General features: G+C 56.3%; 1 protein-coding gene across 1 annotated transcript; it reads left to right on the forward strand.

Annotated features, from left to right (window-relative positions):
* The first annotated feature begins 80 nt into the window (after positions 1-80).
* On the forward strand, positions 81-25,457 carry ABHD18 (abhydrolase domain containing 18). The gene is made up of 14 exons (XM_029067241.2): positions 81-168; positions 6,327-6,436; positions 7,201-7,285; positions 8,303-8,403; positions 9,821-9,899; positions 10,503-10,587; positions 12,095-12,122; positions 13,581-13,719; positions 16,407-16,496; positions 16,700-16,801; positions 18,501-18,625; positions 18,688-18,782; positions 19,576-19,738; positions 23,064-25,457. Exons 2-14 carry the CDS (start codon positions 6,345-6,347, stop codon positions 23,113-23,115), a joined length of 1,236 nt encoding a protein of 411 aa, XP_028923074.1. The 5' UTR covers positions 81-168; positions 6,327-6,344; the 3' UTR covers positions 23,116-25,457.
* Positions 25,458-27,302: the final 1,845 nt, after the last annotated feature.

The raw sequence follows: 27,302 nt of genomic DNA on the forward strand, positions 1-27,302 counted from the left end.
CGGAGAGGCCAATCATCGCTCGCAAAGCAGGGGGCCGCGCGGAGGGGCGGGGGCGGAGCGGGGGCGGGGCTTCGTCTGCTCGGCCGTCGTCTTCCTCCCGCCTCCCGTCAGTCGCGTCGGGGCTGCGGCCGGGGCCGGTGGGGGCCGAGGGACGACGGACGGATTTCAGTGAGTTCCCCAGCCGGCCACGGGGAGAGGGGTGACAGAGCGTCGCGCGGCCGGAGGAGGCCGGGAGCACCGTGGGTTGGGGGCGGGGGGGGGGGGGGGGTCCGAGGGGTCCCCGGGGGCTGTCTGGAGGGGGCGCCGTTCATTCATTCAGGCGTCTTGAGCGAGCTTTTACTGTAGGCGGAGGACTATACTAAGCGCCTGGAAGGTCTCATTCAGCGACAGAGACAATGCCTGCCCAACACGGGGCTCACAGTCTACAGAGGGGTGTCTGGGGGGCGCGCGCGGGGGCTGCCGGGAGGGACGTCTGAGGGGTGTCCGGGGGGCGCGCGGGGGCTGCCGGGAGGGGGTGCCAGGGGGGCGCGCGCGGGGGCTGCCGGGAGGGACGTCTGAGGGGTGTCCGGGGGGCGCGCGGGGGCTGCCGGGAGGAGCGGGGGCGGGGAATCGGAGGGCCGTTGGGCAACGTGGAGCCCCCCAGCTCGCCTCCTTGTCCGAAGATTCCTCAGCCCCATCGCCCCCCCCTTTGCCTCCCAGCGACCTCCTCTTCCTTTCTTCTCCAATCCTCCCTCTCCCCCCCCCCCCATAAGTTATTGGTATCAATCGACCGTATTGATGGAGCCCCTGCGCTGTGCAGAGCACTGTGTCAAGCGCTTGACAGAGTATGCGGCGTGACAGAATTAGCAGACGCGTTGCCTGCCCGCAAGGAGCTGCCGGTCTAGCAGGTACATATCACTTACACATATTATGGGCTCCCAGGGTATGCGCAGAGCACTGTACTGAACGCTTAAGCCAGGAGAATACAACAGTTACTCAATACATTCTGTGCCCTCGAGGTTGATATTGGTTAAGCGCTGATTACGTGCCAGGCACTGTACTACGCACTAGCCACTGGGGTCGATAGGGACCGATCAGGTTGGACACAGGCCCTGTCCCACATGGGGCTCAGAGTCTCGATCCCCATTTTGGGGGTAAGCGAACGGAAGCCCGGAGAAGTGACGTGCCCGAGGCCTCCCAGCAGACCAGTGGCGGGGCCGGGATTAGAACCCGGGTCCTTCCCCCTCTCAGGCCCGCCTCCCTCCACGAAAAGAAGTTGCTGCTCAGGAGTGAAGTGATTTGAATTCCCATTAAATCAATTCCCCGCCCTCCCACCGCCTTAGATGGTCGGACAGGGGCCGCTTCCCACCTGATGATAATGTTGGTATTTGTTAATAATTATAATGTTGGTATTTGTTAAGCGCTTACTATGTACCGAGCACTGTTCTAAGCGCTGGGGTAGATACAGGATAATCGGGTTGTGCCACGTGAGGCTCACGGTCTCCCTCCCCATTTTCCAGATGAGGGAACTGAGGCCCAGAGAAGCAAAGTGACTTGCCCAAAGTCACACAGCTGACAGGCGGCGGAGCAGGGATTCGAACCCATGACCTCTGACTCCCAAGCCCGGGCTCTTTCCACTGAGCCACGCTGCTTCTCTATTTGTTAAGCGCTTACTATGTGCAGAGCATTGTTCTAAGAGCTGGGGGAGATGCAGAGTAATCAGGTTGTCCCACGTGAGGCTCACAGTTAATCCCCATTTTACAGATGAGGTCACTGAGGCCCAGAGAAGTAAAGTGACTTGCCCAAAGTCACACAGCTGACAGGCGGCGGAGCAGGGATTCGAATCCATGACCTCTTTCCACCGAGCCACACTGTTTCTCCTGATGACCTTGGTTCCGCCCCAGTGCTTAGTATGGTGTTTATTATTACAATCAAGGTACTCGTTAAGTGCTTACTCCGTGCCAGGCGCTGCGCCGAGCCTTGGGTTCGATCCAAGGTCGTGGGGTCGGACCCGGCCCCCGTCCCGCACAGCCCGAGTCCACTCGGAAGTAAGAGTCGCGGTCGGAGCGAATCCTCAAAAGCCGAAGCCGAGAGGAGCCGGCGCTGCTGCTCCTGCTCCTCGGTTTCTAGGAAAGAGGCGTCTCTTTTGGCCCCGAGGCCACCCGGCTATTTCCAAAGAGCTTTTATTTCAGGACAGCTGTGGAAGCGGGGCGGGCTTCTGGCAGGAGATGGAGACCGCACCAAGAGGCTCGCTGACTTTCTAGGCCGGGGCACGGCTCCTGAGCCAGAGCGGTGACTTTGGCGAGGAGACCTAAATGAGCAAGGATTTTTCGTGGTTAAGGACTCAATATAATATCTGTGGTGTTGGTTAAGCACTGTCGGTGTGCCAGCCGTCGTTCCAAGGGTTGGGGTGGGTACAAGACGATCAGGTCGGACCCGGTCCTTGCCCCACTGCGGGCTCACAGCCCGAATCCCCGTTTTACAGATGAGGTGACCGAGGCACAGAGAAGTGAAGTGGCCCGCCCCAAATCCCACAGCAGACAAGTCGCGGAGCCGGGATTCGCATAATAATAATAACAGTCCTAGCGATGGTTAAGCCCTTACTATGCATCAGGCACTGTACTAATCTCCGGGGTGGATGCGAGCAGATTGGGTTGGACACAGTCCCTGCCCCAGGTGGGGCTCACAGTCTCAATTCCCATTTTACAGATGAGGAAACTGAGGCCCAGAGAAGTTTGAAGTGACTTCCCCAACAGCAGATAAGTGGCGGAGTCCGGATTAGAACCCAGGTCCTTAGGACTCCCAGGCCCGGGACTTTATCCACTAGGCCACGCTGCTTCTCTATATGCCAGGTACCTTTCTAAGAGCTGGAGGAGATACAAACTGATCAGGTTGGGCACGGTCCTTTTCAGACATGGGGCTCACGGTCTTAATCCCTACTTTCCAGATGAGGGATCAGAGGCCCAGAGAAGTGAAGCGACTTGCCCGAGGTCCCACAGCGGACTCGCAGGCCCGGGCTCTCTGTGTTGCCGCCTCTCAGATGGCATTAATGGAGGGCCGTGCCCGCTGGACGCTCTGCTGTCCTTCTGCCGCCGGCTGGCCGTTGTTAATTCTCAATTTTAGGAGTTTTCCGAACTCTAGAGATCAACCTCTCTGGATCAGCCACCAATTCAGGTCTGGCGTCCTGCGTATCAGGTGAGGTCAGACCTCAGGTATTTCCTCTCTGGGAATCCCCCTTCTCCTCAGAGGGCCAGAATCCTGAGATCAACGATCCACGACGTGGATCGTTAATGGGATTCCCTGGAGACTGGGAAGCAGCGTGGCTCAGTGGAAAGAGCCTGGGCTTCGGAGTCAGAGGTCATGGGTTCGACTCCCGGCTCTGCCACTCGTCAGCTGTGTGACCGTGGGCGAGTCCCTTCACTTCTCCGGGCCTCAGTGACCTCATCTGGAAAATGGGGATTAACTGTGAGCCTCACGTGGGACGACCTGATTCCCCTGTATCTATCCCAGCGCTTAGAACAGTGCTCTGCACACAGTAAGCGCTTAACAAATGCCAACATTATTATGAGACTGAAAATTGGTTGCGGGCAGGGAACGTGCCTGTAGTTGATGGTTGTCGGGTTCTCTCCCGAGCTGTTACTCCAGTGCTCTGCACACAGTAAGCGCGCAATAAAAGCGACTGAATGAATGAATCCTTTTGGCATCCGTCCCCCGACTCTCCCTAGTTTCTTATCGACCTCCATTTCCTCCCTTCTCCATCCCCGGCTGGAGGACATCTAATCACAGTAGATAATGGTGGTATTCACGCTTGCTACTGCCGAGCCTTGTGCAAAGTGCACTTAGTACAGTGCGCTGCAGAAAAGCAGGGCTCAATAAATACCACCGACTGCTGAGGTGGCCGAAAATCGGATTAGACTCTTCCCACGCCGGGCTCAAGGTCCGAGGGGGCGGAGAACAGGGATTTTTATGCCAGTCCTGCGGACGATTGTCACTAACGGCGATAATTAGGGTATTTAAGCGCTTACTATGTGGCAGGCACTGTAGGGAGCGCTGGAGGAGATACCAGAACAATTAGGTCGGACCCAGGCCCTGTCTCTCCTGGGGCTCACGGTCTAAGAAGGAGGGAAAACAGATATGGAATCCCCACTTTACCGTTGAGTTAGACGTGAGCCCTGCTCACATCTGGAATTGGTTCATTTCTGTCTCCTCCCCTAATAATATTCATTCATTCAATAGTATTTATTGAGCGTTTACTATGTGCAGAGCACTGTACGAAGCGCTCGGAATGAACAAGTCGGCAACAGATAGAGACGGTCCCTGCGGTTTGACGGGCTTACGGTCCGATCGGGGGAGGCGGACGGACGAGAACGATGGCGATAGATAGAGTCGAGGGGAAGAACGTCTCGTAAAAACCGATGGCGACTAAATAGAATCGAGGCGATGTACGTTTCATTAACAGAATAAATAGGGTGATGGAAATATGTACAGTCGAGCGGACGAGTACGGTGCCGAGGGGATGGGAAGGGAGAGGGGGAGGAGCGGAGGGAAAGGGGGAAAAGAGGGATTAGCTGCGGAGAGGTGAAGGGGGGGTGGTAGAGGGAGTAGAGGGAGAAGAGGAGCTCAGTCTGGGAAGGCCTCTCGGAGGAGGTGAGTTTTAATAATAAGGTGAGTTTATAAGGTAATAATAAGGTGAGTTTAATAGTAACGATGGTATTTGTTAAGCGCTTATTACGTGCCAGGCACTGTTCTAAGCGCGGGGGTGGATACAAGCAAATCGGGTTGGACCCAGGCCCAATCCCGTGTGGGGCTCCCACTGTCAGTTCCCCATTTTCCAGATGAGGTAACGGGCCCGGAAAAGCCGAGCGACTTGCCCAGAGTCACACAGCAGACAGGTGGCAGAGGCGGGATTAGAACCCACGACATGCTGACTCCCGCGCTCCAGCCACTACGCCCCGCGGCTTCTCCCGGAGGCCGGGGATCAATCTACCACCTCGGTCGTCTGGACTCTCCCGAGAACCAAGCTGTCCTGACAGTTCAGTGAATCCCATCGATTGACTGAGGTGTTGAACCCTCGCGGACAGTTGTTCGGTCCTAGTTCTGTTGAGGTCGGTGAAAGTCGTTTCGTAGCGGCAGAGGCCGTGAGAAACATCAACGTTTCTGGGTCTGTGGGTGAACAGGGGTGTGGTGACCCTGAAGTCAAATCTCGCCCCCGTAGAATGGAAGCTCTTCGTGGGCAGGGATTGTATCTCCTCACTCGGCTGTGTTGGACTCTCCCAGGGGCTTGAGTACAGTGCCCTGCGCACAGTGAGCGCTCAGTAAATACCATCGTTTGATTGGTCCTAATCCCGGCCCTGCCGCTTGTCTGCTGTGTGGCCTTGGGCGGGTCACTTCACTGGGCCTCAGTTTCCACATCTGTAAAATGGGGAGGGAGACCGTGAGTCCCACGCGGGGCCGGGACCGTGTCCAACTTGATGTGCTTGTATCCTCCCCGTGCTGAGTACAGCGTCCGGCGCGTCAGAAGCGCTTACCAGATACCATCCTTCGTTGCACAGTGTACGATCCTTGAGGTCAGGCAATGTGTCTCTTCATTCGTTCATTCAGTTGTATTTATTGAGCGCTTACTACGTGCAGAGCACTGTACGAAGCGCTTGGAGTGTACAATTCGGCAACAGATAGAGACGATCCCTGCCCACACCGGGCTACTGACTCTGTCGTACCATCCAGCGTGGCTCAGGGGAAAGAGCCCGGGCTTTGGAGTCAGAGGTCATGGGTTCGAATCCTGGCTCTGCCACTTGTCAGCTGTGTGACTGTGGGCGAGTCACTTCACTTCTCGGTGCCCCAGTTACCTCGTCTGTAAAATGGGGATTAAGACCGTGAGCCCCACGTGGGACAACCTGATTCCCCTGTGTCTACCCCAGCTCTTAGAACAGTGCTCGGCACATAGTAAGCGCTTTACAAATACCAACATTATCATTATCCCCTTCCCAGCGCTTAGTACAGTGCTGAGCGCAGAGTAAGCGTTGAGTGAATACGATTGTAGGCTGTAAGGACACGGTAAGTGCTCCGTAAATTTGATCGATTGTAGACTGTCAGCTCCTCGAGGGCAAGGAACACGTCGATGAACTCGGTCGTGTCGGACTCTCCCCGGTGCTTAGGGCTGTGCTCGGCACCCGATAAGTGCTCAGTAAGTACTCCCGATCGACTGTGGACCGTAAGGTCCTCGTGGGCGGGAGACGGGTCTCCCGACTCTGCGGTAGCGTCCCCTCGCAAGGCGCTTAGCGCGGCGGCCAGCGGGGGAGGGGGCGCTCCGTCGATGCCCTCGCCGCTGACGGCGCTTTGGTTTTCAGGTGCGCGCGTGCCCGCCGATGGGGGTGAGCAGGCTGGACGTCCTCTACCGCCGACTCCTCCTCACCAAGCTCTTCATCCGAGGGTGGGGACGACCGGAGGATCTCAAGAGGTGAGCGGCCTTCCGACCCACCAGTGGCCCCGGACGCTACCCGCCTTCCCTCTCCCCCAGGTGACCTCCAGCCGGACGGGGAATTCCTCTGGCCCGTTCCGATCCACTGGATCCACTCGTCCGTCCGGAGCGGGGAGCGGGCCTTCCGTGCTTCCTCTAGCACTCGGTCCAGTGCTCTGCACACGGTTGGCGGTCAGCTCTTCAGGGGCGGGGAGCCTGTCTACCGACTATCCCGTAGACTCCCCCAACTGCCCGGTCCGGTGCTCTTCCCTTCCCAGACTGAGCCCCCCTTTCCTCTTTTCCCACTCCTTTCTGCGTCGCCCTGACCCGCTCCCTTTGCTCTTCCCCCCTCCCAGCGACACAGCGCTTAGGTCCCTATCCGTCATTTTGTGTATACGTATGGATGTCTGCCTCCCCGTTTGTAGACCGTAAGCTTGCTGTGGCCAGGGAGCGTGTCTGTTTATTGTGGTATTCTCCCAATAGTGTAATGCGGGGCTCCGCGTACAGTACCTGCTCAGTAAATACGAATGAGTGAATGAATGAGCTGTGTACACGGGTGCCGTGGGGTCGAGGGTGCGGTGATTGTCAAATGCCCAAAGGTGGCAGATCCAGGTGAACAGAAGACGCAGAAGGGAGAGGGAGCCAGGGAAGAGAGGGCTTAACTGGGGAAAGGCCGCCTGGAGGAGATGCGGCCCGAATGATGTAAGAGAAAATGCAAAATGTACGGTCTTCTTTACTCCTCCGTTTTTGTTTTTCTCTATTAGGTTATTTGAATTCAGAAAGATTATTGGTAATCGAGAGAAGTGCCAGAACTTGATTTCAAGAGATTACCCGGTCTTCATTGACAAGGTATTGTCCAGAGGGAAATGTTCTTCTCCAAGTTCTGTGGAAATCAACGGAGAGGGAGAATTTTCCTGTTTCAAAGAGAGCATCAGAGCAGATGGACAGAACCACTTTTCCAGCTGGACAGAGGGAAAGGTCACTGAGCCCTAAGGAAATCCCAAGTCACCCCGGGTTTTTTCTTTCTTTTGTTTTTTTTAAAGATCTTTGTTAAAAGCTTACTACATGCCAGGCACTGAACTAAGTGCTGGGAGAGATAAAAGGTAATCACGTTTGACACGGGCCTTGTCCCACAAGGGACTCAGGGTGTTTTTTGGGTCTTTTTCCCTAATGGTATTTAAGTGTTTACTATCTGCCAGGCATCCTAAGTGCTGGGGAAGATGCAGGGTCATCAGGTTGGACAAAGTCCCTGTCCCACGTGGGGCTCCCAGTCTTCATCCCCATTTTACTGATGAGGACACTGAGGCCCAGAGAAGTAAAATGACTTGCCCCAGGTCATCCAGCCGACAAGTGGCAGAGCCGGAATTGGAACCCAGGTCCTCTGACTCCGAGGCCCGGGCTCATTCCGTTAGGCTCCGCTGCACCCCAATTCTATGCTGGTGTGATCAGTCGATCAGTGGTATTTACTGAACGCTTGCTCTGCGCAGAGCACCGTAGTAAGCGCTTGGGAGAGGACAGTCCAACCGAGTTGGTAGACAAGTTCCCTGCCCACAGTCGATCAGTGGTATTTATTGGGCGCTCACTGTGTGCAGGGCGCTGGACTGAGCGCTTTGGAGAGAACTCTATAGCAGACACATTCCCCGCCCGCAAGGAGCTTCCAGAGTGAAGAATAATAATAATGATGGTGTTCGTTACGCGCTTACTATGTGGCAAGCACTGTTCTAAGCGCCGGATAGACGACGGACGGGGACAGAGGCACCGTGGGGCCGAGGGAGGGGGTGCGCGCGGTGCCGGAACTGCCGGTTCTCCCCCTCCCCCCGCCCCTTCCTCTCTCCTCCCTTCCCCTCCCCTCCTCTCCCCCGTCAGGTTGGCGAGCACACGGACTGTAAGATCCTGGATGGGCACTTCGTATCGCCCATGGCCCACTACGTGCCCGGCATCATGCCCACGGAGTCCGTCATAGCCAGGTGAGGGGGTGTCCGGGGCCCGCCGCTCCTCGCCGGGGCTTCCCGCCCAGACCGGCTTCTCGGGCCTCCAAACGCCGAGCCGTCCTCTTGCTTTCCTTTGGTTGGTTGGTCGGTGGTTGGTCTCCTAGGGCGGAAAATGAGCCTTTCCATTCATCCGGTCAGTCGCGCGAATTGTGCTCTTAGCGGGTGCAGAGCACCGGACTAAGCGCTTGGGGGAGGAGAGTAGAAAAATAAACAGACTAAGGCCTCGCCCACAGCGAGCTGACAGTCCGGTCCCCTCGGCTTCCCGGGAGTTTCTTCTACTGAAATGTAGCCGGGCGAAATGTGTCAGACTGTCAGCTCCTTAAGTAATAATAGTTAAGGTAACTGAGAAGCACTTATTGTGTGCCAAGCATTGGGGTTGATATAAATAGCCCGGTCGGATACTGTCCCTGGTCCCCATGGCGTCGCGGTCTAAATGTCTGCCGTTATTATTATTACTATTATTATTATCATCGTCGTCTTCATTAGTGTTGTTATTATTATCAGATAGAACAAGTATTGAATACCCGCTGTACAGATGAGGAAACGGAGGCCCGGAGAAGCCAAGTGACTTGCCCGGGGACAAACAACGGTCAAGTGGAGGAGGCGGGAGTAGAACCCGGGTCCTCTGACTCCCAGGCCCGTGCTCTTCCCTCTGGGCCACGCGGGAAGCAGCGTGGCTCAGTGGAAAGAGCCCCGGCTTGGGCCTCAGAGGTCATGGGTTCGAATCCCAGCTCTGCCACTTGTCAGCAAGTCACTTCACTTCTCTGGGCCTCAGTTCCCTCATCTGGAAAATGGGGGGGAAGACTGTGAGCTCACGTGGGACAACCTGATGACCCTATCTCCTCCCCAGCGTTTAGAACAGTGCTCGGCACATAGTAAGCTCTTAACAAATACCAAGATTATTATTAAAACGACTTTGTGGATATAAGTCGATCAATCAGTCAGTCATATTTATTGAGCGCTTACTGTGTACAGAGCACCGTTCTAAGTGCCTGGGAGACGACAATATAACAACATAATAGACACATTTCCTCCTCACAAGGACTGATGGTATGGAGGGGGAGATAGACAGTAATATAAGAGTTGGTAGACACTTTCCCTGCCCACAAGGAGCTGACAGTCTAGAGGAGGAGACCGACATTAATGTAACAATTGGTAGACGTGTTCCCTGCCCACAGCGAGTTTCCAGTCTAGAGGAAGAGACTCTACACCGATGGGATTTATAGAGCTCTTATGTGCAGAGCCCTGCACCGAGCGCTTGGGCGAGGACAGTAGAACCGAGTGGGCGGGCACGTCCCCTGCCCTCAGCGAGCTTCCAGTCCCGAGGGAGAAAGAGATGAGGACCCCCAGACGCACCCCGAAGAGCCCTCCACGGACTCTGTCCTTCTGCCAGGTTCCAACTGATCGTGCCCAAGGAATGGAAAAGCAAACACCGACCGGTCTGCATCCACCTGGCCGGCACCGGAGACCACGTGAGCGATGGCCCAGACCCCCAGGCCCTCCAGAACCCCGGCCGGGGGGTGGAGGCGGGGAGGGAGGGAGGGAGCGCTTCCCGTGGCCCACCAAGCACTCCAGAGACAACGATACGACGATCTGCCGACACGTTCTCTACCCGCAAAGAGTCGACGGCCTACAATCAGTCCGTTGCATTACCGAGCGTTTCTTAGGCGCACGGCAGACTGCGAGCTCGTTGTGGGCAGGGAATGTGTCCGTTCACTGCGATATCTTACTCTCCCTAGCGCTTACTACAGTGCTCCGCACACAGAAAGCGCTCAGTAAATAGAATCGAATGAATGAATGAATGAGAGGGGCAAAAGGGGCTGAACCGGGGAGGCCCTCCTGGAGCCCCTTAGGAACGTCACCTTTCCGAAATCCATTCGGTCGTATTTACTGAGCGTTTACTGTGTGAAGAGCACTGTACTAAGTGCTTGGAAAGCACAGTTCGGCAACAGATAGAATCCCTACCCAACCACGGGCTCACAGATTCTCATTCGACCCATTTCCTCGGCAGGGAGGTCTTCGGATCGCGTCTTCTCTGTTTTTTGTTCTTATTTTTTTTTTTCTCCCTCCCGCAGTATTACTGGAGGCGACGTACGCTAATGGCTCGACCTATGATCAAAGAAGCGGGCATGGCTTCCCTATTGTTAGAGAACCCTTATTATATCCTTTGGCGGCAGCGGAGGGGGTCGGGGACCGGAGGAGGGGCTCCGCGAGGCCGTGATCCGAGTAGGTAGGTTCAGGAGCGGGCTCTCGGAAGCAGGAGGGAAACGGACGTTGTCCTTGGCTGGAAAACAAGTCAGCGGTCTCTCCAGCTGCGGTATCCCTTTAAGCACGTAGTAAGCACTCAGTAAATACCGTTGATGAAGCCCTTTCCAGCTTTGGTATCCCCTGAGCACATAGTAAACCATCAGTGAATACTATTAAGTGTTTTCCAGCTCCTTTAAGCACATAGCGCTCAGTAAATAGTGGTGTCCCTCGAGCACGTCAAAAGTGCTCAGCGAATGTTACTGGATTGAAGCGCTTTCCGGCTGCGGTATCCCTTAAGCCTATAGCAGATGGTCGGTAGATCCGTTCGATAAAGCCCTTTCCGAGCTCTGGTATCCCCGAAGCACCCGAGTGCCCGGCGGATACTGTTTGATTGAAGTACTTTCCGGCTGTGGGATCCCTTAAGCGCGTAGTAAAGAGCGCAGTAAATACCATTAAGTGCTTTCCAGCCGTGGCGTCCCTTTAAGTACATAGTAAGTGTTCAGTAAATAGCCAGTGATAGCTGTGGTATCCCTTAAGCACCCAGTAAGTGCTCAGGAGAAACAGTGGGTGAAGGGCTCTCCGGCTGGGCCACCATAAGCACGTAGTAAGCGCCCAGCAAATACTGTAGGTCGATTTGTGTGCTTTCCGGCTGTGGTATCCCTTAAGCACATAGTAAGGGCTCAGTAGATACTATTGATTAAGCGGTTTAATTTTCACCCCATGCCCAGCCCCACGGCCCTTAAATTCATTCATTCATTCAGTAGTATTTCTTGAGCGCTTACCGTGTGCAGAGCACTGTACTGAGCGCTTGGAATGTACAAATCGGTAACAGAGACAGTCCCTGCCCTTTGACGGGCCAACTGGGACTTGCTTGAATTTCTGTCAGCTCCTTGTGGGCGGGGATCACGTCTACCTACCCTGTTGCACTGTCTTCTCCCAAGCGCCCAATACGGTGCCCCGCACGCCGTCAGCGCTCAATAAATGCCACCGATGGATTGGAACCCTTCAAATCCCACGTTGTAAATCTCTGGATGAAGCCTTTCAATACCAGTATTCAACCTGGAGGAAATAGTCGACGGCTAAGTCCAATCTCATCTATTTAAGACCCTTCTAGACTGAACGCTCGTCGTGGGCGGGGGACCCGTCCGCCAGCTCTGTGGCGTACTCTCCCGAGCGCTCAGTCCGGTGCTCCGCACGCGGTAAGCGCTCAGGAAGTACGGTAGACCGACGTAAGAGTCGATCGGCCCAGTCACATTCCAGGGACCGACCCTTAATAGGCGCGAAAGATCCCAGCGGAGAGACCAGACTCGAGCCGGTGGCTCTCATCTTTCCCCGATATTGAGTTTGCGGGCTCCCTTGCTCCCGCGATCTGTCGTTGAAATGGAAGCTCTTGGATTTTCTCTTTGACCCACTTCCTTAAATGGTTGCAGAAAGCCAAAGGACCAAATGTAAGTATAGCGCGATTTACCGCCTGCCGTGTGTCTGCCTGCTTGCCACCGAGCTAATTCAGAGTTGTAGTTCGGGTCCGTCGTAATCACGGTGGCATTTGCTAAGCGATCGGTATGCGCCACACTCCGTACTAAGCGAGATAACCGGGCCCCACGTGGGGCTCACAGGCCGAGGAGGAGGGAGAACAGGTACAGTCGAATCCTCGTTTCGCACGTGAGGGAACTGAGACTCGGTTCAAGGGACTCGCTCTAGGTCTCACAGCCGCACGGCCTAGCGGATGGACCTGGGTTCTCGTCCCGCCTCCGCCACTTGTCCGCCGTGTGACCCGGGAGAGCCGCTTCACTTCTCCGGGCCTCAGCTTACCTCATCTGTAAAATGGGGATGAAGACGGAGCCCCACGTGGGGCAGGAACGGTATCCGACCTATTTAGCTTGGATCTACCTCGGCGATTAGTAGAGTGCCTGGTACGTAGTAAGCGCTTAACAAATACCGTTAGTAGAAACGAGAAAATTACACAAAAACGCTGAATCCTAAACCCTGGGCTCTCAACTAGGTCAGGTCCCTTCTCATTGTGGTCCCGGTAAAATAGGTCGTACAACACTGAGAAGTGTTTTGAGTGTGTGGCTTGATCTGTAGGGTGAAATTGGATTGGGGTGGGGGAGTGTTATATATGGTTCAACCTAACTGGCTGCTTTTCGGGAGGGGCCGTGTCCCATGCTCTACCACGTCCCGGTATCAGACTGGCCAACACCTCTCTCACCCTCGAGTTCCTCATGGTCCGTGCCGATGGGCCGAGCTTAGAAGATGGGGTTTTGCCGGGGATGGGTTTTCCGAAATGAGGCGGGAGTAAGCGGAGGCTGTCGGGGGCGTCTCCTCGGCTTTACGAAGCAGAAGGCCGGATGGAAGGGGGCCGCTGTTAGGAGGAGGGGAAGAACAGCTGGAGCTTTGCAGCTGAGGATTTGGGCCGTAGGGTCACGGAGAGGAAAATGTGTCCAGAATTCCGGGGAAGGTCGTGGAAAACCAGAGGGCGTTTTCCCGGCAGGCTCATCGGATCCCAGCTGTGGCCTGGCGCTGCCTCTCTGGCCCTGCGTCCCTATCCGGCCCTCCCTCCTCCTTCTCCCCCTTTCAGACCCATCCCCACCCCTCCGTGGGCGCGAGAAGCCTGCGAAGCAGGAGGGGAGGGAGAGAAGCCCCAGTCCGAAAAAACCGGGCCGCTCGGCGGCGGCGGCCCGAAGCGACAACCTCGCGCCTTTTCCCGGCCCGGGCTCGAATTGAGCGCGTTAGAATCCCGGTGGGCGGTCGTCCCCTCCCGGCTCGTGGAAGACCGAAGGAGTTCTTCCCCGCCGCGGTGTCCCCGGTGGGTGGAGAGGGTCGCCCGGGCCGGCGGCGGGTAGAAGCGCGGGCTGGGGGCTGTCGCCGACCCACCCCGACGACCCCTCTCCCCTCCGGGCGCGTAGACGGTCGAGCTTGAAGAACGTCTCAGACCTGTTCGTCATGGGCGGGGCCCTGGTCCTGGAATCGGCCGCGCTGTTGCACTGGCTGGAGAGGGAAGGCTTCGGACCCCTGGGCCTCACGGGCATCTCCATGGGAGGACACGTAAGTCTCCCCCACCCTCTCGGCCGCGCGCCGACCCCGCTCGGGGCAGCGAGTCGTCCCGGGCGCCGTCGGAGAAGGGACGGTGTCTCCGGGGAACTCACAGGATCGTCGTGCCGGAGATTTTCTTTTCCCTAATGGTATCTGTGAGGTGATTACCGTGTGCCAGGCACCGTACTGAACGCCGGGGTGGACGCAGGCTACTCGGGTGGGTCACGGCCCATGTCCCACGTGGCGCTCGCAGCCTTGGAGGAGGGAGAGCTGGGATTGAAGCTCCATTTTCCAGACGAGGAAATGGAGGGCCCGGAGAAGTCGAGACTTGAGCCCGGAAGCTCGTCGTGGGCAGGCAACGTGTCTACCGACTGTCGCGGTGTGCGCTCGAGAAGTACCATTGACTGGTTGATATCCAGAACTCCTTTCTATTAATGTCTTTCTCCTCCTCTAGACGGAGAGCTCCTCGTGGGCAGGGATCGCGTCTCCTAAGTTTATTGTACTCTCCCAAGTGCTCATTACAGTGCTCGAAACATACTAAGCAGAAAGTTCTTTGTGGACGGGGATCTGGACTACGAACCCCGTGGTCCTCTCTCCGACGCTTCATGCAGTGATTTACGCTCAGTAAATGCTCAGTAAATACCACGGATGGACTTTTTTGTGGACAAGGATGATTTCTATGGATAGTTCTCCCCCAGGCAATTTGTCTGCTTACTTGTTTTCATATGTCTTCCCTCTTCTAGATTGCGAGCCTCTTGTGGGCAGGGATCGTCTCTTTTTTACTTTCCAAGCGCTTAGTACAGTGCTGTGCGCACGGGAAGCGCTCAGTAAATATGACTGAATGAATGAATACAGCGCTCCGAGCACAGGAGGCTTTCAGTACACGGTCAGTGAATCGACTGTGTCTTTTTTTCCCCCATGAAACTCCCTGGGGGGGGGGGGGATAGTGTGTTCTAAGTCACTGGCGACCTTGGGCAAGTCACTTCCCACTTCTCTGGGCCTCAGTCCCCTCCTCTGCAAAATGGGGATTCAATCCCGGGTCTCCCCCGTGGTTAGACCGTGAGCTCAGAGTGGGACCTGATGATCCGGTATCTACCCCAGGGCTCGGTCCAGTTGCTTGGCGGAGAGTAAGCATCTGACGGATGCCCTGCTCCTCAACTGAGCTGGCCTTAGTGCTTAGTTCAGTGCCCTGCACCCAGGCACTCAGTATATGCCCTCGATGGTTCGATTGGATTTTGCATTTTTCGGGAAGACGGTCTCTCAGCTGTCGAGACTGACTGTGATACGTCGCACGCCCACCGTGGGTGGCCATCACTCATTGAGTCTTATCTGTTGAACGCTTACTGTGTGCAGAGCACTGTCTAAGCGCTGGGGAGAGTACGCTAGAACAGTAAACGGCCACGTTTCCTGCCCCCAAAGAGCTTCCAGTCTAGAGGGGGAGACAGACGTTAGTGGAGACGATGGCGTTAGGTTGCGGTCCCACTGTAGACGGCCTCTGCAGTACAGTGCTCTGCACCCAGGCCCTCATTACACGCTCGTGATGTGATTTGATCTTGCGCTTTTTGGGAAGATGATAATGCTGATGGTATTTGTTAAGCGCTTACGCTGTGCCAAGCACTGTTCTAAGCGCTCTCGGCTGTCGCGACTAATGGGGTTCCGTCGCGGTGCCACTCAGGGCCGCCTTTAGGTCCTTAGGGGACGCAGCGTGACCTAGTGGCGAGCGCCCGGGCTCGGGAGTCAGAGGACGGGGGTTCTAATCCCGGCTCCGCCACCCGTCCGCTGGGTGACCCTGGGCAAGTCACTTGACTTCTCTGTCGCTCAGTTCCCTCATCGGCCCATTGTGGATGAAGACTGTGAGCCCCGCGAGGGACAGGGCCCGTGTCCATTTGATTACCCGGTATCAGTGCTCGGCACAGAGTAAGTGCTTAACAAGTACCGTTATTATTGCTGAGAATAATAATAATAACAATCCCGGCTCCGCCGCTTGCCTACTGTGTGACCTTGGACGAGTCATATCACTCCTCTGGGCCTCAGTTCCCTCATCTGCAAAATGGGGATGAAGATTGGGATCCCCGTGAGGGGCAGGGACTGTGTCGAACCTGATTACCTGGTATCTACCCCAGCGCTTAGAACAGTGCTTGGCACCTCATAAGCACTCGGGTTGTCGTCGTCACAGGCTGAGTCGTGTCCCACCCACAGCGACGCCATAGACACATCTCTCCCAGAACGCCCCCGCCCCCACCCGCAGTCGTTCCGGCCGCGGATCCGTAGACTTTTCTTGGGAAAAATCCGGAAGTGGTTTACCATCGCATCCTTCCGCAGAGCAAATTTGAGTCTTCTCCCTCAATTCTCGCCCATGCCGCTGCTGCCCAGCCCAGGAGTTTTGACTTGCAGCGGCCGGCCGGCCACTCGCTAGCCACTAGCCAAGCTGGGGATGGACGGGCCTCTGCTTGACCCTTCCCCCCGCCCCCCGGAGTCGTGACTGGTAGAGGACTGGAAACTCTCCAGGCGTTGGCCCTGAGAGGAAACTTAACAAGAACCGTCATTATAATTAATTGTTATTATCAGATGGCCTCTGTTACTACAGGGCTCCACAACGGGGCACTCGTGATACGCTCACGGTCTGATTTTGTATTTTTCGGCAAGACGGTCCCTCAACCGTGGGGGTCTCATCGCGTTTCGTTGCAATCTCCCTATAGATGGCCTCTTTAGCCGTAACTAACTGGCCCAAGCCACTCCCCCTGGTCCCCTGTCTGTCCTGGTCGACCGCCTCAGGAGTCTTCACTACGGTAAATTCATCTATTTTTATTTGTTTTAATAATGAGTCGGCGTGCGTGGCTTTTTTTTTTTTTTTTTAATTTTTTAAACAAGAAGTCGGTGTTCCTCGGTTGTACTTAGAGGTTTTAGCTGAAACCGTCCCGTGACCGGGATATTTGAAGGCTAAAGCGACGCTCCCCGTCGTGCTGTGAGTATCGATTCGGTTTCCTTTCAGGGGGTGCTGAGCAAATCGATTAACTGGCGGGAACTGGACAAGCAGTATTACACCCAGACCGTCTACGAGGAAGAAATCGTTCAGATGCTCGAGTATTGCGGAGTAAGTCGAACTGAGCGGCCGTATTCTCGTTGGCCTCACGGCCCGTGGCCCGGGCGGTTGAGCCCGGGCCTGGGAGAAGGGGAGGACCTGGGTTCTTCGTCCCAGCTCCGCCTCTGTGTCTGCTGGGTGACCTTGGGTGAGTCACTTCACTTAAGGAGGAGCAGCACTTCTGAGTGGAAAAAGCCCAGGCCTGGGAGTCAGAGGACCTGGGCTCTAATCCCGGCCCTGCCGCTTGTCTGCTGGGTGGCCTGGGGCAAGTCACTTCACTTCTCTGGGCCTCAGTTTCCCTCTCCTCTCGAAAACGGGGATTAAGACTGTGAGCCCTAAGGTGGAACGACCCGATCACCTTGCTCTTGGAACGGTGCTCGGCACGTTGTAAGCGCTTAGCAAGCACCGTAATCATTATCATCATCATTATTCTCTGGGTGTAAAGTGGGGACGAAATCCTCCTTCCTCCAATTTAGAGTGTCAGTCCCATGTGGGGCGGGGACTGTGTCCAGCCTGGCGAACCTGAATGCACCCTGGTGCTTAGTACAGTGTGGGATACGCAGTGAGCGCTTAACAAATAGTATTTTTTAAAAAGTGCGCCCAGTTCCTCCTGGACTGGAAAACTGGGAAAATATCAAGAAAATGGCATTTAGGACCCGGATCCTAATTCCGGCCCTGCCACGTACCTGCTGGGTGACCTCGGGCGAGTCCCTTTGCTGCCCCGGGCCTCAGTTCCTTCATCTGCAAAATGGGGATTCAATCCCAGTTCTCCCTCCTGCTTAAACTGGGAGCCCCACGTGGGACCTGAGGACCCGATTTCTCTCCCACCGCTTAGTACAGTGCCTGGCACGTATTCGGCGCTTAACAGAGACCAGAGTTATTTTCCAAGAACTGACTTTGGCTAATCGCCGGGTTAGATGCAAGGTTGCCACCTCAAGCACAGCCCCTCACAGCCATCTGTTTTTATCCCCATTTTACAGATGAGGAAACTAAGGCCCAGAGGGTTGGAGCGAGGAGGTCACCAGGCTGCCGAACGTTACGGTCGAAACCCTGGGGGTCGAGATCCCCGTCGGCCTCCCGGTTGGGGGTGTGGAGATGGACTCGCCACATCGATGGTATTTACTGAGCCCTTTCTGTGTGCAGAGCGCTGTGCTAAGCACTTGGGAAAGGACGGTACAAGGGAGTTGGTGGACACGTTTCGTGACCACGATGAATCTGGAGCCGGAGATCAGAGTTCTTGTTGTGCGAGGCTCCTCTGGACTGGAAGCTTGTCACGGGCAGGGAACGGGTCGGTGATATTGTTCTGTCTCCCTCTCCCCAGCGCTTAGTAGAGGGCTCTGCACCCAGTAAGCGTTCGGTAAATAGCCATGGAAGGATCGATCGGTACCGTCAGTCTCCCCCTCTAGACTGGAAGCTCACTGTGGTCAGGGAACTGTGTCTACTGAGGCTGAGCGTCCTCCCCCGAGCGCTCAGTCCAGTGCTCTGCACCCAGGAAGGGCCCACGAGATACCACGATTGATCGCCAGAAAGCGCTCAATCAATACCGTCGGTCGAGTGGCGGTAAGCGCTCACTAGATACCGTTAACGGATTGCTTGACAGCGAGGGCTCAGCAGGTACCGCGGATCGTCGGTAAGCGCTCGGTAGGTAGGGCGGACGGACGGACGGACGGATGGACGGACTGATTGGTTTCGATCTCTCCCGCCGCTGCAGACGGACTCGTTCAAAATGGGCCTGGAGGCGGTGACGGAGTTCCCCCCGGAGGCGGCGCCCCGGCCCGCCGCCTCGCCGCCGGCCCGCCGCGTCGGCCGGCCGGCCTCCAGCGCCGCCGCGGAGGGGCACCCGCCCCCGCCCGGCCCCCGCGGCCGCCGCTCGGCCGGCCGCCCGGCCCGCGGCCCGGCCCGCCCGGGGCCGGGACCGGCGCCCTCCAGACCGAGTCCCTCCTCTTCATGAAAGGGGTCATGGACGAGTGCACCCACGTAGCCAACTTCTCAGGTAAGCGGGCGCCGGGGGCGGGGGGCGGCTGGGCGGGCTGGACCCACTGCCCCTCTCGGGGCCCCCGGGCACTGACTCCCCTCTCTCTCTCTCTCTCTCTCTCTCGGTGTCTCTCTGTCTCTGTGTCTCCCTTCCCCCTCTTTGTGTCTTTCTCACCCCCCCCTTCTGTCTCCCCCTTTCTCTGTCTCCTGTCTTTCTCTCTCCCTTGCTCCTTGCTCTCTCGCGCTTTCTCCTCCCCCCCACTCAAACTCTCTCTCACCCCCTCGCTCCTTCTCCCACTTCCCCTCACTCCCGCTCCCGCACACATACACCCCTCCTTTCCCCCTCTTCTCTCTCCCTTCCTGCTCTCTCCATTCGCCCCTCTCCCGTTCCTCTTCTCTCTCCCATTCCCCCTCTCTGCCCCGGTCCCTCCGTCTCTCCCGATCCCCCCAATCTTTCCCGGTCGCCCCTCTCTCCCATTCCCCCTCTCTCGTCCATTTCCCCCTCTCTCTCCTGTTTCCCCCCGTCTCCCGGTTCCTCTCCCCCTTTCCCGTTTCCCCCTCTCTTTCCCATTCCCACTCTCTCTCCCGTCTCCACCCTCTCTCCCATTCCCACTCTCTCTCCCCATTTCCCCCCTCTCTCCCATTTCCCTCTCTCTCTCTCGCTCCCCTTCCCTTTCTCTCGCTCCCTCTCTTTCTCTCCCGCTCCCTCTCCCTCTTGCTTCCTCCCTCCCTCCCTCCGTCTCTCTCTCCTGCCTCTCCCCCCCGTCACTTCCATCCCTCCCTCTGCTCCTCGTCCCCCCGGGCCCGGGCAGTTCCGGTGGACCCGAGCCTGATCATCGTGGTGCAGGCCAAAGAAGACGCGTACATCCCCCGGGCGGGCGTGCGCAGCCTGCAGGAGATCTGGCCCGGGTGCGAGATCCGCTACCTGGAGGGCGGCCACATCAGCGCCTACCTCTTCAAGCAGGGACTGTTCCGGTAGGTCGGGGCCCGCGCGGGGACGTCCTCCCTTCAGGCCGCGGCCCCGGGGGATGGCCGGGGCTCCTCTCCCCTGCCCTCAACCCTTGGTAATGGCGGAGGAGCGGAATTAGAATCCCTGACTTTGTGACCCCCAGGCCTGTGCTGTAGCCACTACGCCGTGCTGCTGCCCCGGCGCTTAGCACGGTAATAATAATAATAATAATAATGTGGTATTTGTTAAGCGCTGGGAGGATACAAGGTGATCAGGTTGTCCCGCTTGGGGCTCACAGTTTTTAATCCCCTTTTACAGATGAGGTAACTGAGGCACAGAGAAGTTAAGTGACTTGCCCAGAGTCACACAGCTGGCAAATGGCAGAGCTGGGATTCGAACCCATGACCTCTGACTCCCAAGCCCGGGCTCTTGCCACTGAGCCACGCTGCTTCTCTACTTGGCGCATGGCAGGCGCTTAACTACCAGAATTTCTAATTATTCTTAGGACTCCTGCAAACCGGGAAAGGGCCAGGCCCAGTCAGGGGACCTGGGTTCTAATCCCAGCTCCGTCACGTTGCCTGCTGTGCGACACTTGGGGCGAGTCCCTTCCCTTTCCTTGGCCTCAGTTTCTTCACCTGGAAAACGGGGATTCGTTACCTGTTCTCCTTCCCTCTTAAACTGTGAGCCCCGTGGGGGACAGGGACTGTGTCCCACCTCATTCTGTTTTATCCACCCCGGTGCTTAGTACAGTGCTTGACACCTAGTAGACTCTAAGCTCACTGTGGGCAGGGAATGTGTCTCTTTATGGCTGTACTCTCCCAAGCGCTTAGTCCAGTGCTCTGCACACAGTAAATGCTAAATAAATGAGAAGCAGCGGGGCTCAGTGGAAAGAGCCGGGGCTTGGGAGTCAGAGGTCATGGATTCTAATCTCGACACTGCCGCTTGTCAGCTGTGTGACCGTGGGCAAGTCCCTTCACTTCTCTGGGCCTCAGTGATCTCATCTGGAAAATGGGGATGAAGACTGTGAGCCCTATGTGGGACAACCCGATGACCTTGTATCTCCCCCAGCGCTTAGAACGGTGCTTGGCACAAAGTAAGCACTTAACAAATAGCGACATTATTATAAATAAATATGATTGAATGAAGAGGCGGTACTTAACAAATACCACCATTATTGTTATCGTTATAATAGTGATTACAGTCACTATTAAGCCATGGAGTCTAGTTCATTTCCTGTCACCTCAGTCCACCAGTAACCATTCAGTCAGCGGTATTTATTGAGCGCTTACTGTGTGTCAAGTACTGTACCAAGCGCTCGGAGAAGCACATTAGCCCTGGCCTTCCTCTCTCTAGGTTGTAAGATGGTTGTACCGGGGGATCAGATCAACCGGCTCTTTTGCACCGTAGTCTTCCGAGCGCCCCGTACAGTGCTCCGCACACAGCGAGTTCTCAGTCAGTACCATCCGTCGATTGGTAGCCCACAGATGATCCCACTCCCCTCTGCCTTGTCCTGGTTTGCTCCTTTTATCCTTGAAGGTCATAGGTTCTCTTCCTGACTCTGCCGCTTTTCTGTAGGGTGACCTTAGGCGAGTCGTTTCATTCAAATCGGTCGTATTTATTGAGTGCTTACTGCGTGCAGAGCACTGCACTAAGCGGTTGGCAGAGTGCAATAAAATACTTCTGTACCTCAGTCACCTCATTTGTCAAGTGGGGATCAGGATTGTGAGCCCCATGTGGGACGGGGACTGTGTCCAACCCGATTTGCTTGTACCCACCCCAGCACTTAGTAGGGTGCCTGGCACATAATTCAGCACTAAACAAATACTATTATTATTATTATTGTTATTATTACTCACACTCGACCCTCCAACCCACAGGGCTTTTGTCCATATCCGTAATTTATTTATTTCTCCTAACGTCTGTCTCCCCCTCTGGACTCTAAGCAGAGAATGGGTCCGTTGTATTGTTGTCTTGTCCTCTCCCAAGTGCTTGGTACAGTGTTCTGCACACAGTTAGAGCTCAGTAATTAGCGTTGATGGATTTGATTGACGATCACTCCGCCCACCTTCAAGGACTCGTAAAAATCTCATCTCCTCGACCAAGCCCTCCTTTCCCCTCCTCCCTCTCCCTTTGTGCGTCGCCCTTTCCTTTGGATTCGGAGCCTGCGCTCACCTCAGCCCCTCAGCAGTTGAGGGCCAGATCCGTCATTGATTTTTCCGGCTGTCTCCCCCTCCGGACTGTAAATTTCGCTGCGGGCGGGGAGCTTGTCGACCAGCCTCTGTTTTTTTGTCCTCTGCCAAGTGCTTAGTACAGTGCTTTGCACACAGTAAGCACTCCATAAACACAGAGAAGCAGCGTGGCTCACTGGAAAGAGCACGGGCTTTGGAGTCAGAGGTCATGGGTTCGAACCCCGGATCTACCACTTGTCAGCTGTGTGACTTTGGGCAAGTCACTTAACTTCTCGGTGCCTCAGTTACCTCATCTGTAAAATGGGGATGAAGACTGTGAGCCCCACGTGGGACGACCTGATTCCCCTGTGTCTACCCCAACGCTTAGAACAGTGCTCGGCACATAGTAAGCGCTTAACAAATACCAACCTATTATTATTATTACGATTGTTTTCTCATGCTCTCCCAAGCGGTCGACACGATCTCTCTCTATAGGAAGCTTAAAGAGTAGCGGGGTTAGCATCTGCCCCAGCGCTTAGCACCAAGTAAGTGCTTTAGGAAGGCCATTATCATCGATCCATCAGCAGGATCTAATAATAATATTAACGGTATTTGTTTACTTTCTAAGCACTGGGGTAGGTACAGGATAATCAGGTTGTCCCACGTGGGGCTCCCAGTCCTCATCCCCATTTTACAGATGAGCTCACTGAGGCACGGAGAAGTGAAGTCACTTGCCCGAGGTCACGCAGCAGACAGGTGGCGGAGCTGGGATTGGAACCCACGTCCTCCGACTCGTGCTCTTCCCACTAGGCCATGCCGCCTTTGTGTTTAGTAGAGTGCTCGGTACACAGTAAGCGCTCAATAAATACGATCGGATGAATCGAATGAATATCGAGCCCTCACCGGGTGCTGAGCGCCGTTACGGGCAGGCAGCGTGACTGCCGACGCTGCTGGATCGTCCTCTCCCAAGCGCTCGGCACGGCGCTCCGCACATAGAAAGCGCTCGATCAACACCACCGATCGTACTAAGCGTTTGGGAGAGGTCGATAGGACGGAGCGGGGTAGACACGTTTGTCCCAACTTATCCAGTCGCTCACCGTCCGGGCATAAATCCGACCGCCTCCGGGCGGTTTTGAACGCCGCCGATCCGCCTGCCTTATCTCCCCGTCCTGCTGTGTTTCAGACAAGCCATCTACGACGCCTTTGAGCGTTTCCTCCACAAATACTCCGCGTAGCCGAAGGTTAGTCCGGGATGTGCCGTCCTCCCCCTCCCCCCGGGCGTCGGCCGGGAAGAAGAGGTCCGCGTCCGGAAGACCGGAACGCAAGCGGCCTCCCCCATCGCCGTGCTCCCCGGCTTCCGGTCCCGGGCTGACCGGAGCCTCTTCGGCCGCGGAGGTTTGGCGGGGACCTTGGGGGTTGGGGGGCAGTGCCCGGGCGGCGCCCCGTAGAGCACGTCCCGGCGAGCCCGAGCTCGTCGTCCAAGTCCTTTGGGATGCCGCTCCGCCGCCAAGTTCCTCGACGAAATGAGCCGCCGTCCAGTCGTTCTCCGTGGCTCCTCTGTCTCGGTCTGGAACGACGCTCTTTTCCCATTTCTGACTTCCGGGCCGTCTCTCGGAAGGCTTCCCGACCCGTCGGGTGGGCCGCGGTCACCGTTTTGGGAAGAGAAGAATCATCCCTCTAATCCCCGTTCGGAAACGTCGTTTTTAAGCGGACATTTCACACCAGCGAAATGAAAACCTGCCAAATCCGTCGACCGGAGTCGGGCCGGAGATCCGGGTCAACGGACGGAAACCCGTGAGGAGGAGGGCAGAGGCGACACGACCGGTTCGAGTCGATCGGATTCCCGGATTGCGGTCTGTCGAGTGGCCGGGAAGGAGGAGACGACGCGCTCTCCGGTTTGGCCAGAAAGGGTTCTACTTGATCGGGCTTCTCGGTAGCAAAAATTCAGGAAACACACCAATACTTTGCATTCGCCGAAGGGCGGTGATGTATTTCTTAAGCTTGGGGATCGTCTTTTGGGGGCGTATTCAATTGGAGCGAACAGAGGCGTAGACGGAAGGTGGATCGTTTCGTCGAAGGAGGGCTTTCAGGTGATCTCCTAGCCTTGGTTTTCCGACCGGAAGCCTCTTACTCATTGGAGAAAAATAGATTTCAAAATAGAAAAGATTCAGTAGCATCCTGTATCTCCTAAACGTGACACACACTTGAAATTGTAGTTGTAGAATCCTCTCGGGAGATTTCTGTTTGTCTGTTCAACTTGCCTGTGTCTGCAGGGATGTGCGAAGGAATCTGAGGTGAGTTTTTAACTGTGGCTTTTAAATGGTATTTTGCCCGGGGCCGTCCTGACAGATCTGGGGGGCGGAGGGTTGAAAAGTGACTTGCGTTCTCCAAATTTCGAGGGCGCCTTTTTAGTACGGTACACTTGAATGAGAAATGCTCGATGGACACGGTCCCTGTCACTTGAACGTCAGGGCATTTTCACGGCATTGGAAGCATCTAAACGTCGTTCCCAAAGTGCTGGCGAAGAAGCGGATTGCCTTCGGCAGTCCAAAAATCTTCCCGTTCTGTGGGGAGGCTGTTTTTTTTTTTCAAAAATGGAATCTCTTGGCATTTTTCAAACCGGATCCTGGTCTTGGCTAGCAAAGTAAGGGACGGCCGAGTTCTGGCAGCCTGCATTAAATGAGATAATTGTCGATTCTGAACACCCTGCCTTATCGGTGCAGCCCAATTGTGGGGAGCTGGATGTATCTCTATTTTCAGGTCCAAGTTGCACTTTGAAGCAGTGCCCTCCTGAGACTTGAAAGGTGCTGTGGGTAGAACGATGCCGTTTCTCGAACCCGACTCCCCCGTCTTTGGTACGCTCTGGGAAGGACGTCTCGGGTCTTCCCCTCGACTCCTCAACTTCCTCCCCGCGGGCATTTCCGAGCCGCCCCCCGGAGCAACCTCCCCCGCCCCGGGTTTGCACAAAGTCACTACAAACGCGTCTTTTGAACGGGGGGCAAGAAATAGCCCCCTCCGAGACGAGGTGTCGCTGAAAAGGTCCGGTTTGAAAACGGAGAGGGATTTTAAACCGGGTTGAGCCGTCGCCGCGAAACCCGAATTTCGGTCGGTGCTCCGATCGTCCGTCCGAGACCCCGGAATCGGTTGCTCTTCCGTCCGAAAGGGTGGACCGGGGTGGCGGGGCTCCGACTCCTTGAACGGGAAAGAAGGCAGCCCCTCCGACGTTCCCCTCCTTCCCTCCCTCCCGGGGACTCGCCGGCCCCAGTGAGCGGGGTGTCCCGCCCGCTCCGGTTTGGACGGAGCGACGGACGGGCCCGCACCCGTCTCGCGGCTGGAAATGAATTCAGAACTCGGGGCGGGAAGACGGTTCTGACTCTCGAGTCGGTGAGGAACCGCTGGTCCGTGTCCACCGGTCTGTTTTTAACAGATAGCTTCCTCCCGTTGCTGTGGGTTTTTTTTTTTTAAAAAAAAAAAAAGCAACAACAAAAAAGAACAAAACGTGGTGCTCTTCTGCAGCGTCGGTTGAGTCGGCGATCGACCTTGTTTTGTATTTTGCAATAAAAGCCGTCCAAAAGAGCTCGGGGGGCTGTGTTTGTGGGCGGTCCAACTGGGGGGGTACGGGGAGTCACCAAAATAAATAGGCAGGTGTTCCCCTGAACGCACACCTGACCCCAAAGCAACTCCACTCGCAGTTATCGGTCAGTCGGATTCAGCGGATGCCCCTTAATTAATAGAGAAGCGGCGTGGCCTAGTGGATAGAGCAATTCCTGGGAGTCGGAAGGACCTGGGATCCGTTCCCGCCTCTGCCACTTCTCTGCTGGGTGACCTCGGGCAAGTCACTGCACTTCTCTGGGCCTCGGTTCCCTCCTCTGGAAAATGGGGGTGGAGACTGTGAGCCCTGCGTAGGGCAACCCGATGATCTTGTATCTATCCCAGCGCTTAGAACCGTGCTTGGCACATAGCTCTTAACAGATATTATCATTATTATTCTTTTGTTCTATTGTCCTCCCAAGCTCTCTGTACAGTGCTCTGCACACAATAAGCGCTCAATAAATACTATTGACCGACTAGCCAGCCAAGAGTGGGATGGGGAGAAGGGTGTCCCCCTCCCCAACCCCCGCGCCAGCTCTCATTCATTCGGTCGTATTTACTGAGCGCTTAAACGGTGTGCGGAGCACTGTACTAAGCGCTTAGTACAATTTGGCAACCAATAGGGACAATCCCTACCCAACAACGGGCTCACAGTCTAGAAAGGGATCCCCTCTGGGGATCTCGTGCTCAAGGGAGAGACAAGGTGGGCTTGCGTGGTGTCCGGCCCCTCAGAGCACCCCCGGCAGCCCCGCGTGACCCTAGATGGAAGCCTGAGAAGAGGGAGGGATCAGCGGTGTTGCTGGGGAGTGGGTGAGTAGGGGATCCCGAGAGATTTCCCCCCCACCTATCGGTTCCCTCCGCTTTCGGTTATCCGTGCTCCGGAGGAGGAGAGCTATCCTTGATGGAAAAAACTCGCCCTCCCCGCTCCCTGCCAACGTACGGCCGCAGGCAGGAGGAAGAGCCTCCTCTCCTCCTCCTCCTCCTCCTCCCTTCCCCGAGGAGGGTCGGGGTATGGGCGTCCTCAGCGACTTTTCCTCACCCGTCACAGACCGCTCTCTCTACTCACCGGACGTCAAAGGAACACGGCGTGTGTGTGTGTGTGTTGGAAGACAGAGGTGTAAGGCGGCGCCGTCTCCGTGCAGTGGACGGGGGTCCCCTCTTTACGTCCCCTACCTTGATTCCCCTCCGGGCCCGCTCTCCGGACCCCCGTGAGCCCGCTCAGCCTCCGCTCTCGGGGCCTGATGTCTGTGAGCCCGTGAGCTCTTCCTTCATCCGCCGGACCCCTCTCTCAATTCCCCGCCCCCCCCCCCCCCCCGAGTCTGCTCTCTGCCCATTTTCCCCACTCGGCTCCATACTTTGCCCTTCCGGCCTGATCATCTTTCTACCGAAACGTCGAGGCCACGTCTCTCTACTCCTGGAGGACCTCCGGTGGTCGGCCGTCCGCCTCAGGCGGAAACTCCTCAATCCCCTCGCCCCGTCCTGCCTACCTCGCTGCTCTCCTGTGTCAACCCAGCCGGCAGGCCTCACTCCTCTAACGCCGTGCCTCAGTCTCTTCTATCTCACCGCCGACCTCTCGCCCACATCCTGCCCCTGGCCCGGAACGCCCTCCCTCCGCCTATCTGCCGGACCGCTCTCCCTGCACTTCAGAGCTTTAACGAAGGCCCGTCTCCTCCAAGAGGCCTTCCCCGACTCAATCCTCCTTTCCTCTTCTCCCACTCCCTTCTGCGTTGCTCCCTTTATTCCTCCCCGCTCCCAGCCCCACACCACGACTGTCCGTCTCCGTCATTTCTTTCTATTGATGTCTTTCCCCCTTCTAGACTCTGTTGTGGGC

This window comes from Ornithorhynchus anatinus, chromosome 6, assembly GCF_004115215.2.
Source record: "Ornithorhynchus anatinus isolate Pmale09 chromosome 6, mOrnAna1.pri.v4, whole genome shotgun sequence".
NCBI classification, from domain to species: domain Eukaryota; kingdom Metazoa; phylum Chordata; class Mammalia; order Monotremata; family Ornithorhynchidae; genus Ornithorhynchus; species Ornithorhynchus anatinus.